General features: G+C 42.2%; 1 protein-coding gene across 2 annotated transcripts in view; it reads right to left on the reverse strand.

Moving 5' to 3' along the window:
- The window catches only part of rps6ka3b (ribosomal protein S6 kinase, polypeptide 3b), a 46453-nt gene that overhangs the window by 30269 nt on the left and 1577 nt on the right, over positions 1-14607 (reverse strand). For both annotated transcript variants that reach the window (XM_071484456.1, XM_071484457.1), the window contains exon 2: positions 8798-8857. In XM_071484456.1, the coding sequence (XP_071340557.1) occupies positions 8798-8857 (60 nt within the window). The remainder of the gene's footprint in view (positions 1-8797; positions 8858-14607) is intronic.

The following is a 14607-nucleotide window of genomic DNA, read 5'->3' on the forward strand; positions in this document are numbered from 1 at the left end:
TGAAATTCCTCAGGAGACAGAGATGAGGAGGAGGAGGAGGAAGAGGAGGAGGGGTGGAAACGAGACTAGACGCTGGTTTCGAGTCTCTGTGTCAGATTCCAGCTGTGGGTCAGTCTGACGTTTTTCTCCTACAGCTTCCTCTCAGTGAACATACAGGGGAACTCCCTCCTCCTCCTCCTCCTCCTCCTCCTCCTCCCTGATGGTCTGTGTCTTTACTCCTTGTATGACTTCTTTCAGTATTGGTCATTTTCCTTTCATCTTAGCTCTGACACATATAATAGAGAAGAACAACTGTCTAAACATCACAATTTAAACTGTGGTTCAGATGTTCTCCATCTTCACTGCAGGTTCACTGCTTCACTCCCTGTCAAACCCACAACAACAGGATGCTGACTTTAAAATCAACCAGGAAAACCACACACAAGCTAATCAGCGTCTGCTCCTATTTTTATTGCAACTAATTTGCTGAGGAGACGAAAAAACGAAACAAATGTCACTTCATGGTTTTTCTGGAGGAGGCTGCAGGGAATGAAAAGCTGTGATATATATATATATAAAACATTCAGAGGATTCTGTAATTACACCAAAATATTTCCTTTTTATACTATTTTCTAATTGATGAGTAGAAGAAGAATCAGCCGTCTCTCTTTGATAAACTTACTGCAGCACTCTGAACAAAGTGCCAGTTTTTCCTCCACAGTAAAAGTTTTCCTGCAGGTTGGAAACTGAATGAACGAGCCGACCTCCAGTCAATCCGATCAATCAATGCACCGCCACATACACTAGTTTTCAATCAATGCGCACGTCTGTTGCTGTGAGTCTATTACGAAACCTGCTCTCACTGAATCAGAGGTCACCGGCTGTTTCTATTATTCATGTGAGTAACATGTTTTATTAGTAAATGAACGGATGAGTCAGTCTAAAGAAAAATAAACAGGCACGTGTGGTAATTGATTAGCGGTGATTTGATGTTTACAGATTTATAAAATGTGAGGATTTGAACCTGCGGTTTATTATTACAGTCTGTTAGCTCAGTTTTTGGTCTCTAACATCTGGCTCTGGTCCACACACATAAACTCACATTAATAGAATAATAATAATAATCATCATCATATTTATGTTCATATTGCCCAGATCTATACGGTATTATTGTTGAAAGCATCCTCACTTTACTTTTAGTAGCTAAAACTTTTGTATAGTGCTGTGTGTTAGTGTGTGTGTGTGTGTGTGTGTGTGTGTCTGCTCTGTGATTGGTCTGTTCCTGGAGAGAGGGCTGCGTTCAGGAAAACCGGCGCCGAGTTACACAGATTACATCATCACCCCATGACCTCACAATGGCAATACCCACAATGCCTTGTTCACAACACACACACACACACACACACACACACACACACACACACACACTCACTCACTGACCCTTCCCATTACCACAGAGGAATGTACCGACTGATCCTGACCGAAACTAAACTGGGAGGACACCAGAATCTGTCTTCCTCTTCCTCTCACTTGCTTATCGTGAGCCTCTTCTCTGAAATATACACAACACACACACACACACACACACACACACACACACACACACACACACACACACACACACACACACACACTTTCCCTCCGTCGCTTTATGCCTGTTCTTATCAATCAATATTTCCTCTCTCACTCTCTCTCTCTCTCTCTGAATCCATCAATATCCACTCAGCCAGTGTGGGTGGGGCAGAGGTTTCCATTTTAGGTGTTTAGGCCTGAGCACACACACTTCCTCCCTCTGAAACACACACACACACACACACACAAACGCCGACAATTATCTGCTAAGTGCCAAAACCAAACACTAAAATAGCTCCTTTTAGAAAAGAAGAACTGATCAAATGTGCCAAACGGAGACATTTATTTTTCTGACCTTTTGTCTGACACACACACACACACACACACACACACACACACACACACACAGAGGTTGTGACCAGTTAAACTGTAAGTGGATGACTGAGTCGTTTCCAAGGAATGTCTCGTCTATCTGGTCACTCACACTCTCGCTCTCTCACACGTCCTGGGCCCAAACATGATACTGTGTCTGTCCAACACACACACACACACACACACACACACACACACACACACACACCTGAGCATGTCGAATAAGAGAGTAGAGAGCCATGTGTTTGTGTGTGTGGGCGTTTAAAAGACGCCAGAGAAAGTCAGTCCAGATGGCCGGAGAAGATTAAACACCATCTGCCAGCGAGCGCTACGTGCACAGCCAGCACACACACACACACACACACATGCACACATACACACACATGAGATTGTGCAATGATTTATGAAATCTAAAAAAACGACTTCTTTAATCAGGAAATTCATTACGTTTTTAGCAGTTGTGATAAAAGCCTTTCTCTTGGGGAATAATGAATAATTTATTTTCCTTTTGTAATCTGTCAGAGAAAATAGGCAGAAAAGGGGAAATGAGGATCTGCATGTTGTGTCAGACTTCATCACTGTGTGTGTTTGCAGCTGCAGTGTGTGTGTGTGTGTGTGAGTACATTAGCCTGCTGCAGTGAGCACGTGCAGACAGACGGACGTCTGATGGACCTGGGGGATGGGCTCGAGGAGAATGACTTTACCTGAACACAAACACGTCTGAAACAACAAGCCTCTGATCCGACCCATAGCAGCGTCTCCTGAAATACCGCCCCCCATGGTGACAGGCATACCAGACCTTGGTTGTCATGGTTACAACAATAAACACGCAGACTGTACCAAAAACCCCATATCTACTTTTGTCACCGTGGTTACTATAATAACGGTCGTGTCTTGGTTAGGTTCAGGAAAAGATGGCGATCTGGGTTAAAATAAGTACTTCCGCAACATGTGACGATCTTTGTTGTCATGGTTACAATAACAACAACATAAACTGCTCCTGTCACATGGGAATCGAACACCGCTCTCCTGGGTCATATTCATCCATCCACCCCAACCTCCTGCTGACGTGGACTTTGTCGCTCTATAAACTACGTCACCGCACTTTTCCCTTTGATCCTGTCATCATCACTACGACCACTAGATGTCGCCTAGCAACAAAACCTAGCGACGGGTCATAGTAACCTGCTGACAGACGACCTGTGGGTTCGTTTGTTACAGGAGAACAGTCTCGTCAGTGGAGCAGCTTTTTGTTATTGTTGCTGAAACATTTTGCACATGAACTCCTGAAATAATATTTTTGTGTCATGTTTTAGTCATTTTGAATTTGCCAGACAAAATAAATCCAGATCCATGTGTTTATGTGTTGATCTTTCTCCGATAATGTGGCAGCAATCTTACATCCAGTGAAACAGTAGTGCTGCTCACGTGGAAACGCAGGAGTCTAAGTTCCTGGGATAAAAGCAGATTTTCTCCAGGACTTTCCAGGTCAAGCAGAAAACTGGACCAGTGCTTCCTCCAGATGTTTCAGCTCGTCCTGCTGTTTGACACACCGAGCCGAGGTCGAAGAGACGACTCTTCACAGAACAGCGACAGTAAAGATTCATGACGTTTAAGAGCTGGACCGGCCAGAACAGAGGCACGACCCCCCCACGACACCTGGCTGAACAACCACACCCCTCGCTGGGCTGTAGACTCAGATTTTACCCTGGAATAACCAGACAGCTGTTCACTGAGACACTCCAGCCTCCTCAGAGTCAGAGTTTCAGTACAACACTGCTTCCTGCTACATGCTGTCGTTTTGTTTGGCCCCAGTAAAACGTCAGAAACCAATAATAAAGTAATAATAGTAACTAATCAATGAGGATTTGATTTGATTGAAACAATAAGCGAACGTGCAACTGAACGGAGCTGTTTATTCTAACAGAGAGGTAGACAGACATTAAAGTCAGTGTCAGTCTCTCTCACAGCGAATAAGTGACCTCATCCTGGGCCCAAACATGATACTGTGTCTGTCCCACACACACACACACACACACACACACACACACACACACACACACAGCTGAGCAGCAGCAGATGGCAGCAGATGTTAGTTGGTTCCTCAGAGAGCAGCGATGTTCCTAACACTGTGTCTGGAAACCATTTTCTGCCTCGCTGGGGGCATCAATGAGTGTGTGTGTGTGTGTGTGTGTGTGTGTGTGTGTGTGTGTGTGTGTGTGTGTGTGTGCTACTGACTCAACAATGAGTGGTGTAGTCAGCATGTGAAGTGAACGTGTTGCCCCCTTGTACTCGTGTGTGTGTTATCGACCCAGCAAATTCAAATGTGAGGGTGTTGTTATGTAGCTGTGTGTGTGTGTGTGTGTGTGTGTGTGTTTGCACTCTCGTACATCTATCACTGTGAGGACCGGTGTGAGATGTAAATCATGGCCAGGATTTTATTCATTAGAATAAATCATTAGAGCTACACACATAAAATCAATAACAGGCTGCCATGTTTGGAGCTGCAACAATTAGTTGATTAATCAATAAGTTGTTCAATGAATCGCACCTATTCTGATAATAGCTGAGGTCGTTTTTCAAGCGAAAATGCTAAATATTGATGTGATGATGATTTTATGTCTGAGAATTTGATAGAAATAAAACACTCAATGGCTGCTAAATAATCACAAGTTGCAGCTGTTGCCATATTTTGTAAAAGTTTCTCTAACTGTGTGGATTTACGAAGACGCAGGACCCTCTGATTTCCATTTTAACGTCGTGCATCTTCTGGCAATAAGTATTCAGATTTCTGTGAATTAAGACTCAACACAGAGAAGAGGAAAGTTATCTCTGCCCTTTTTTAGGAGTAACTCTACTCCTACATGCCAGTTCTAATTTCCCATCGTCCAATGAAATGTGTTGTTTTCTTGTGTCTCATGAATAAAAGCAGAAAATCTTCACATTTCAGCAGCTGGAAACAGCAAATGTTACTAGAACTATTAGAACTAGAGTTGAATAATAGAATAACAGTAGAATAATCAGTGCAGATGTAGTTTAGTGAACATATTCTGTCACTAATGTAGAAGCAGCTGTTTCAGTTTCACACTGAAGACCTGAGCAACGTGATGCAGAGAGAAGGCTGCTGCATTACCCCAATTTAACCTGAGACCACACACACACACACACACACACACACACACACACACACACACACACACACACACACACACACACACACACACACACACACACACACACACACAGGTTTCACACTCAGTTAAGTCAGTGGAACAGTCTCACTCACTCATTAACAGCTTTATAATATATTCATCCTCACATCCTTGTAACGTTCACACTGTTTTCACATCTAGCTTCTTTCCTCTGAGGTTGTGTATGTCTCTTTTTCTCTTGTTCTTTGTGTGTGTGTGTGTGTGTGTGTGTGTGTGTGTGTGTGTGTGTGTGTGTGTGTGTGTGTGTGTGTGTGCTGCAGACTCTGGAGAGTGAGGTAATGAGCGCTCAGCTCTTCTCAGACAGTCGATCCATAAGCCATCTCCTCTGCATTTAAAAATCGATGTGTGCAGCTGCCCTGCCTGCCGCCGACACACACACACACACACACACACTCTCACACACACACACACATAACTATGAAGAGCCTTGAATAAGATCAAAGTTAGATTCTGTTCCTCCAGTGAAGCTAATCACGACCTCCCTCATTCTTTACCTTTACTGTTTTTAAAAAAAATAATTTTACTGTTTTTTTATCATTTTAAAGAGCTAAGGAAGTAAAACTGTAGCTGTAGCAGTATTTCATGATAAAAAAGCAGAGATTAGAGCAATGCACCAGGCGTGGGAGGAATCAGGGAGGAAAAATTATTTGCACACACAATTTAATCATTTGCTCATTAGTCTGCTGGAATTAGTCATTTGTGCTCTCAGTTTAATATCAGTTGTGTATTTTGAAATATAAGAAATTTAAATGCAGTCGTTGGTCGTCTTTTTAAAACTTTTACTTTGAATTAATAATTTGTGAACATGAGAGCAATAGTGACTAAATCATGTGCACACATTATTTTTTTTCTACCCTGACACTTTCTGTGCTGCATAGATTTAACTTTATGGAATACAAAATAAACACATTTCTTCAATAATCAGCCCACGACCCTTCAGATTTATCTTGTGACCTCTTGGGAGGACCTGAGCCTCAGGTTGGTAACCCCCACTCTAATCCAATGATACTGACATCATGAACTATGTCAAACAAGCTGCGTCTTCTATGATGTTTTGTTTGTTTAATGTAATTTTGCCTTGTTTTGTAATGTTGGACACTGAATGTCTGTCGCTGTCCAGACTCCAGACTCCAGGACCTTGTTGTTGTGACCCTGACAAAGTCTGATGTGTTGTGTTGTTGCAGATGTATTTGATGTGTTGTCAATAAACCTAACAACCAGACGTGGAAGCATCTCATTTATCTCTCCACCTTCCCCTGTCCACGTCTGCTTGATAATAAATGTATAAATTATAGATAGATATAAATTTAATTATAATTTGGATGATTCAATCTTACCAACTAAATGAAAACAGAGAAAGTGAGTCCAGGAACGAGCTCCGTGTCTAAAAGACGCAGTTCAGTGCATCCCAGTTATCTGTGTCAGTACGATGCAAATGTTGTCATTAAAATTCAAATGTCAAGACTCTTTTCCCAGAGTCAGTGAGTTCACTGAAGATGACAGAGACTGAACAGATCTGTGTGGACCTGAGTCATCAGCCTCCTTCCTCTTCTCATCCGGAGACTGTAGTGGTGGTTTTTTCTGGGAGCTGTGTCACAATTACACACTACATGTCACTTCTATACAAGAGGTTTGAGCTGGTTCATGGACAGAGAGAAAACAGAGAAGCTGCTCACAAGAGAATCTTACACAACATTTTTGTCTTCTCACACCGGCGGCTCAGATATTTAAAAAATTCCTGTTAAAGTGCAATGATTTCAATGATAATTAATATTTAGTGTAAAATCATTATCTTGTTTATAGTGTTATTTGAGTCCTGAGCGTCCAGGTCCCACATTAGACTGAGTTTGTGTCGTCTGTCATGTTTGTGTTTGTTTTCCGTTGTATGTGTCGGTTGTTTTCGACGGAACAAACCAACACAAACCAGTATGAAGCATGAAATTGGGACACATCATATGGGACTGTTCAAACTCCTCACTGTGAAGTGTAAGGTGCAGTGCTGTGGTGGTTAGTGCGCAGAAAAATAGACACTGCACCATTTCATACTAACAGACGATGATGCAACACATGTGGTAAGAGCTGCTGTGTCGACACGCAGCTTCAGAGTCAAACTGCACAGCTGCTAATGCCAGAGCTCAAAACTTCACAGAGGAGCAAAGAAAAACTTCTATTAAAATCTCCATTTTATTTCCTGTTCTGTACGTACCTGCCTACATACAGTCCTGCACGTTATTCATTTATCTATATCTACTTCTTCAAATTCCTCTTTTAACTACTTCTTTTATTCCGTCTTTAATACACGTTCTTGTTTTCAGGCCTATTGACCATTCCAGGAGCTGTTGTGCTGGAAATGTGCAATAAAGGCATTTCTATTATATTCTATTCTATTCTATTCTATAAAAAAATATTGTAATTTTTATAAAGTAATAAAATAGGAATGTATAAGAGATCGTTCAACTTTCTCTCTTTGGCAAACACAATCTCCATTAGAGCTGAAACGATTAGTTGATTAATCGATTGACAGAATAATAATCGACAAGTATTTTGATACTGGTTGGTTGTTTGTTATTTTTCAAGCATAAATAGTAAAAACTTGTTTCAGCCTCTTTTTCACTATTTTATGACATTTCATAAACTATATGATGAACAAGTTCATCATAAAAATAATCAGCTGGTTTATTGATAATGAAAATAATTGATAGGTGCAGCCTTGAATCACAGTTCCAGTTTTCTGGCCTTGGAGCCAGGACAAGATAGTTTCAACCATCTTCACTGATATAAACAGGAGAGGCACCAGTGTGCACCGGGCCGTGTTAAAACACAGGGTAACTTTGCACTAACACAACGTTGCACAAGTGCCAATGAGCAATACTCAACAAAAAAACAGCTGCAGTCATAATATCGGCCAAAAAAATTGCAGTATAACTTTTTCTTGCACATCGTTTAGGCCCCGGTTGACAGATAGAGACAAACATCTTTACCTGCCTCCACAGACGCCATCAAACAACAGTTTGTGTGCTCCACTGCTGTGTGGTCATGTCCATCAACAGTTCACTTCATTTTGTCTTTTTCCTCAAAAACAGCATCAATACAAGGTTAGAATTTGTGTATAGTTTGAAACTGGGACACAAGTGACTGAAGGAGAAGAGTGCGATGCACACTGCGGGAAGGTGACGAGTAAATAACAACATCTGACCCAAAAATATCTGCAGGAATAAGATGATTGTCACAAATAAATGATGATATCGAGCAGCAGTGCGGAGGATCTGAGGGAGGATTTTTTTTTTTTTTTTGCTTTAAGATGACTCATGACTTTAATAGTGAGCTTCACTTTCATACCAGCAATTATCCTGAAGGAGTGGGAGTCAGTTTTCTCAAACAGTGGATAAATTATCTGTGAGCAAATCTCTGGTTTGTGTGAGAGCAACTGAAACACACACACACACACACACACACACACACGGTTGCACACGTGTAAACGACCCTGTTTACTCGTCAATAATACGCAAACTCATGAGCAAACGCACACACACTGACAGCTGCCATCAGTGAGTGTAACAGTGTTCTGTGTTTACAGCTGAAGTCCACTGATGTCTGACAGAAACCTCCAAACACAATCTGGAGTGTGGCCCCTGTGTGATGTGAGCGGGAGGTGGACTTACGGCGCAGGCAGGCATCGAGTCGTCCTCGGCAACGGAGTCCTCCGGATCGTGATGAGCATCCTGTAATCACACACACACACACACACACACACATTAACACTCAGCTGATACGCAGCGGGGGCGTGGCTGTTGGTGTCTGAGTGCGGCTGCAGGTTGGAACACGTCCACCTGAACAACAGCCTCCGCATCACTGATTCACATTTCTCACATTCATCTTTGTTGTACACGTTACAGTCAGCGTCCACTTTATTGTATTTCTTATCATTGTGATAAAGTCTAGGGCAACACTCAGAGATGATTGGCTGAGGATGACCCACAATGCATCACAGAAGTCTCAAGTGTCTGCAAGTTGTTTGCAGAAATCAGTGGAACAGGAAACACAACTTGTGGATGGATGTGGACATAAAGTAAATGTCAGAGGGGAGGAACAGGCTGGAATTAGTTCTGGAGGAAAACTGTTCGTCCCTCCAGCAGAGTTTCAGAGACTCTGAGAATCTGTGCCAAGCAGCATTAAAGCCGTTTGTGAGCTCCCAGTTTCTCTCACTACATTTTTTTTATGCCTTCAGTTGATGGCACCTGGAGAGAGATGACAGAGGTGAGGCAGAGAGAAACAAAGGTCTCCAGCAAGACTCAAACTGGAGCATCTGTAGTGAGATGAAATATCTCCTATGAAATTAAAGGGAGCTGTGAATCCAAACGTAATTGTAATTTCATGGATGTTTTGTGAGGTTACGTGGATGTGCCCAGGATTACTCAGACTTTTCCTTCACTCTATCAGTTGTCTGTATGTTGTTGTTGTTATTATCAATCTGTTCAAGATGAAGTGAAGATGCCGTGTGAACACAATCTGGATGGAAACTGTAAAAACTGGCAAAGCTCATAACTGAATCACTATGAACAGAGCATCAGCTGGTGAAATATTCTGGGATCAGCCTCCACCAGATAGTTTACTTCACTGCTGTACGTCTACAGTACAGATCAGGTCTGTACACACATTCATGTTCTTTGTCACATCAAGGACAGTGCTGCCTCCAAACCTGACTTGTTTTCAGTTTATGCTGCCAAACATTCAGAGGTGAAGCGAGCGGCTCAATGAGTGGGCGTCTTTTATTTTCAAACCCTCTCATCATCATCATCCCTCCCGCTCCCTTTGACGGAGGAATCAAAGCAGAGTTCAAATTAAAACCAAAAGCTGGACGGAATATTCTCCAGACGCTCGCAGCGTGTGATTTATCAGCAAGGCCACCAAACTCCAAACCGCTTCCACCTCATCTGCTCGGCCAAAAGGGAAAAGCAAAAACAACAGATATGAATTAGCATTACGTAAGGCAGATTATCAGCCTGTCTGCTTCCCTGCTGGAGCAACAGCTGTGATTCAGACACTGATAGCACTGATACTACTGCCCGACAAAAACAATAATAACAATAAAAGAGATTATGGTGATTATTTACTTTGCCGGTAAGTACAGAGACGGGAAGATAAGCCTGAAATCAGCGGGGTGATGGAGGGGGGGTGAGCACAGAGGAGATGGACGGCAGACAGAGAGAGTGATGGATGATGATGAAAAAGAGGAAGGAACATGCAGAGATAGAAGGTGACAGAGAGGACAGGGCTGTAGATGGAGAGGAAAAGGGAAAAGCTCTGGTTTTTCTCAGACTCTGCAGTGAAGGACAGCGGAGTCTGATCCATGAATAAACACACTGCAGCTTGTCTCTGATGCAGGGGGATTTCAAAGTCTGACAGCGAGCGGGACAAAGTGGGACAAAGCGGGACCCTCCCCCTCAGACAAAACTGAGGAATGACTTTTTGTCTAATGGGGATAATCGTGCTCTAACTTTTATAACTTCAGTCCCCATTATTTGGGGGCTTTGGGGACCGTAAACTGGAGGTATAATCTTACCATAGCCTGTATTTGTTTACATTTGGCAAATTAGCACCATTGAAAGTACGTCAAATTAGCTTTTAGCAGTTCATCTTTGCAGTGTATCCACGGATACACAGACAACAATCACTGTCGTACTTTGACGCTACAGAAAAATTTTAAATGTGTTGATTCTCAGGCAAGTTCTGCAGATAACAGCAATGTTTTTTTCTTTGATGTCTCAGCAGATTAATTCATGATGGACATCAAACATAATGAGATCCACAGCTAGTGTAAGTGACAATGAATCTAAAAATGTGTCTCTCGTATCTGTGTGTTCACATTTAACAGAGTTGAGACTCTGAGAAGACAAGGCACTAATGTTTTTATAATATCTTAATTGCAATGAGTCCAAATCACAATAACTAAGTTGCAGATGTTTTCAGGACATCAGCACGAACCGTCCCTTTCACCTCCTGCAGCATCTCTGCCTCACGTCTCTCCCTCCTCGCCACATCTGCACTGAAGTATCGACCGTATAGCGTCTGTAGCAGCGAGCATCAAAACCTGTCCAGCACCGAGAGCTGGAAGCAGACGCCCTGACACGCTCTCGGACACCATTTCCACCTGGTACCAACATGTGATGCATTTGAACCTGATATTAATAAGCATTGCTGTTACCTTGAGTGTCCCAGCACTGTAATCCGATATCATTATGAAAAAAATGTGCAGAGCTTGCAGACCTGCCAAGAAACACAGTCCGTCCTCGGCCAAGGGAAGAGATGCTGCTGTTTGGGCTCCACTTATTTTTCCTTCACAGGGGAAGAGCTCGTTTCTGGCTTTTTGTTGAGGTTGTGATGCCGCAATCAGAGCTCCTACTCGCTGTAATTGTTCCTCCTGTGTCCGTATCAGCTTCAGCAGCCTATCTTTTATGGTTAAAGTCATTTTACTACAAAATTTCCCTTTTTGTGTTTCCCTGGACAGAGTTTCCTCACTGAGCTGTGGTGATTTTGCATTGAAAAGGAAAATACCTGCTTGATGTGTCAAACTCAGACTGCTGAGCCTTATATATCAGCCTCTAGATGAAATTTGTGAAGGCACTTTCTGCCTCCTTTTACTGGAGGTATGGACAGGAGGAACACTTAAAGCGACCCATATCACTTTCATTGTTTCTGTGGAAACGAGGGATTAAAACAGACTCGACAAAATGTGAACCTGTCCTTTAAAAATGTAAAACCGTGCAGATTTTGTTCATATCTGTCTGAGATCCAGTCTCAGTACGAATTAAGACCATTTTCAGATGTGGTCTGGCTGATCCAAGCATTCTGATTTTCTATTTACATTAACATCTGCATAAACATCTGGGGTTTTTCCTCTTCGTAAAAAAAAAAAAAAAAATCTGATTTAAATGTTAAACTTGTTGAGGAGTAAAGCTGTTACCAGATTATTCTATTTTTTTAGACTGAAAACAAAAAGGTTTTGTAAAGAAAAAAACACTTTTACATCACTCAGAGTAAAAAAGGATCATTTTCAGATTTTGTACAGGAAACAGTACTGAAGTCCTGTTGGACAGGCAGAAGTTGATAGGGCGCGATTAGACACAAGAAGAAGAGGTGGTTCTGGCAGCAGAGACCAGGAACTCATGTCTGACACTATCTCAGTCTGCTGATGAGTCACGTTCTCTGGTTCTTCTTCAGGCCTTCACCTGAGATCTCTGCCAACACCCAAACACAATCAGAGTAAACTGAGGTTTGTTTTTGCGACACTGAAAAACCGCAACATGTCACCTCTGACACAGTGTGCCGGTGAGTCGAGAGGATCCAGGAACATGACTGTGAGCAGGTTTGGTTAGAAACTATTATTTCGGCAGCTGTTTTATTTACTTCTTGTTGTTTAATTCTTGTTGTTTACTTCGGTTTCCTGTGTGCCGACTGAAATCTGACAATGAATTGTGTACGACAGGTGCTTGTGGAAAATAAAATAATGGAAGTTCCCAGGAGAAGCTCAGATAAGCTCTTTATATTCATGCAACACTGATGTTCATCTGATGTTACTCATTCTTAAAGGGCAGATCAAAATGAACTGAAACGGTGCAGCTCTGAAAAGGCTGAAACCACTGAGCACAGCAAAGTCTGCAGATTTCCCAGAGTGCAACAGGGCGGCTCTGACTGTCTTGTTATGTCCAGACAACACAGAGATTTTCAGTTTACTGTGATGAAAGACGAAGACAAGCAGGAAGTCTTCACACTCCACAGCATGAAACCAGAAATCTGCTGCTTGAAAAATGACTAATCAGTAAAAACTGCTGCAGATTCACTTTCAGTCGAGTAAATAATGAATCAGTCGATTAATGTGGATTCAGCTTTCTGTGTTAGAGCAGAGGCAGAGGTCTCAACCTCAGCAAGTCAAACCAAAACTAACAGCACGAAACGATCCCACACAATATTCAGGCCGGAGCTGAAACGATGAACCGACTTTTAATTTCTCATCTGTGAAGAATTGATGATTTTATTTGTCACGTATTAAATATATATATCAAATATGTTTGGGCTGAAGCCTCAGAAATAATAACTGTCATTATTTTATATTTTATAAACAAAATAATTTAATTTGGTAATTAAAATAGTCATTAACTGCAGGTATAAGGGATGATTTTTTTTTTGTTATACACAATATTAAACTGCATGTATTTGGGTTTTAGGCTGTTGGCTGGACAAAACAGGCAAACTCAACATGTCACTTTGCCCTCTGGGAAATAATAATATTTTCTGACATTTTATATCCAAAACAATTCACGGATAATGAAAATTATCATCATTTGCAGCCTTAAAGGAGACTTTAATAAATGTGGGGATTTCAACCAGCTCTCTAATGCAGTGAGGAAACATCTGAGCCTGCAGAGTCATTTCTGCAGCCACGTTCATCGACACTCATCTTTGTTTCCACATTTTAAAAGGCAAGTGCAGCCGCTCTCTGCTCTTTGTGTGAGTGTGGGTTGAATGATGTTGTCTTTAGGGCAAAAATCCTCCAGCACCATGTCCACTTCATTTCACAACTTCAGCACTCACTCCTTTGTGTGTGTGTGTGTGTGTTTTGTTCTGTGGTGGCCTAGAAAAAGCTGGTACAACAGCTCACGCTCTGCTATCAGACACATTGCTGCGCGTCAGAGGGCTTAGAGGTGTGACACGGGAGTCAAAGGTCGGTTTCACGGAGCAGAGCGTCAGCACGTTCCTCTCTGGCTGATAGTGAGGTGAGCAGAGGCGGTGTGGGAACACGGCGAACAGGTACGAGCTTGTCAGGAGGCCGCGCAGAAAAAAAGAGAAGCTGGCTGCAGTGACTCAGCGCAGCGACTTGTGTTTGAGGCCAACTGTGAATCAGGTTTAATTATACAGAATCTACAGTGACACACACACACACACACACACAGTTATGCATGCAGCCATTTCTCCATGCAGGGTTTGTGACACCTCATACAGGAAATGGACACACACACACACACACACACACACACACACACACACACACACAGACGTAAGCTCTTCCTGAATCATGCGTTCGCCGTGGCGCCGCCTCCTGCTCTTTATCAAGATTCAAAAACTTGTAGGAAGGAAGAAAAAAAAAGAAACAACACACTCACACAGGAGCTGTTTTTGTTTCAGCATTGGAGACAAAGACCTTTTTACATCAGATGAATCCCACACTTTGACTTTGCCAATTTGCATCTATTCATGTTTTGGGAAAAAAACAAAAAAAAAACAGAAATCACATCAAATCAAACCCACGACCAAAAGTCACTTCACTGTCCCCTGACTGACGTGCAGCGACTCTGTGACACTCAGCGCTGACTTGACTGTCACTTCAGGTTCTTCTATTCACTTACTGCATCATTTTATGCCTATGTTTGCTTTTCGAAGTTTTCTCCGAGCTACTAAAATGTGAAGATTTGCT

Source organism: Trachinotus anak, unplaced genomic scaffold (genome assembly GCF_046630095.1).
Source record: "Trachinotus anak isolate AG129_WGS33_773 ecotype Australia unplaced genomic scaffold, CSIRO_AGI_Tana_v1 ptg000009l, whole genome shotgun sequence".
Taxonomy (NCBI): domain Eukaryota; kingdom Metazoa; phylum Chordata; class Actinopteri; order Carangiformes; family Carangidae; genus Trachinotus; species Trachinotus anak.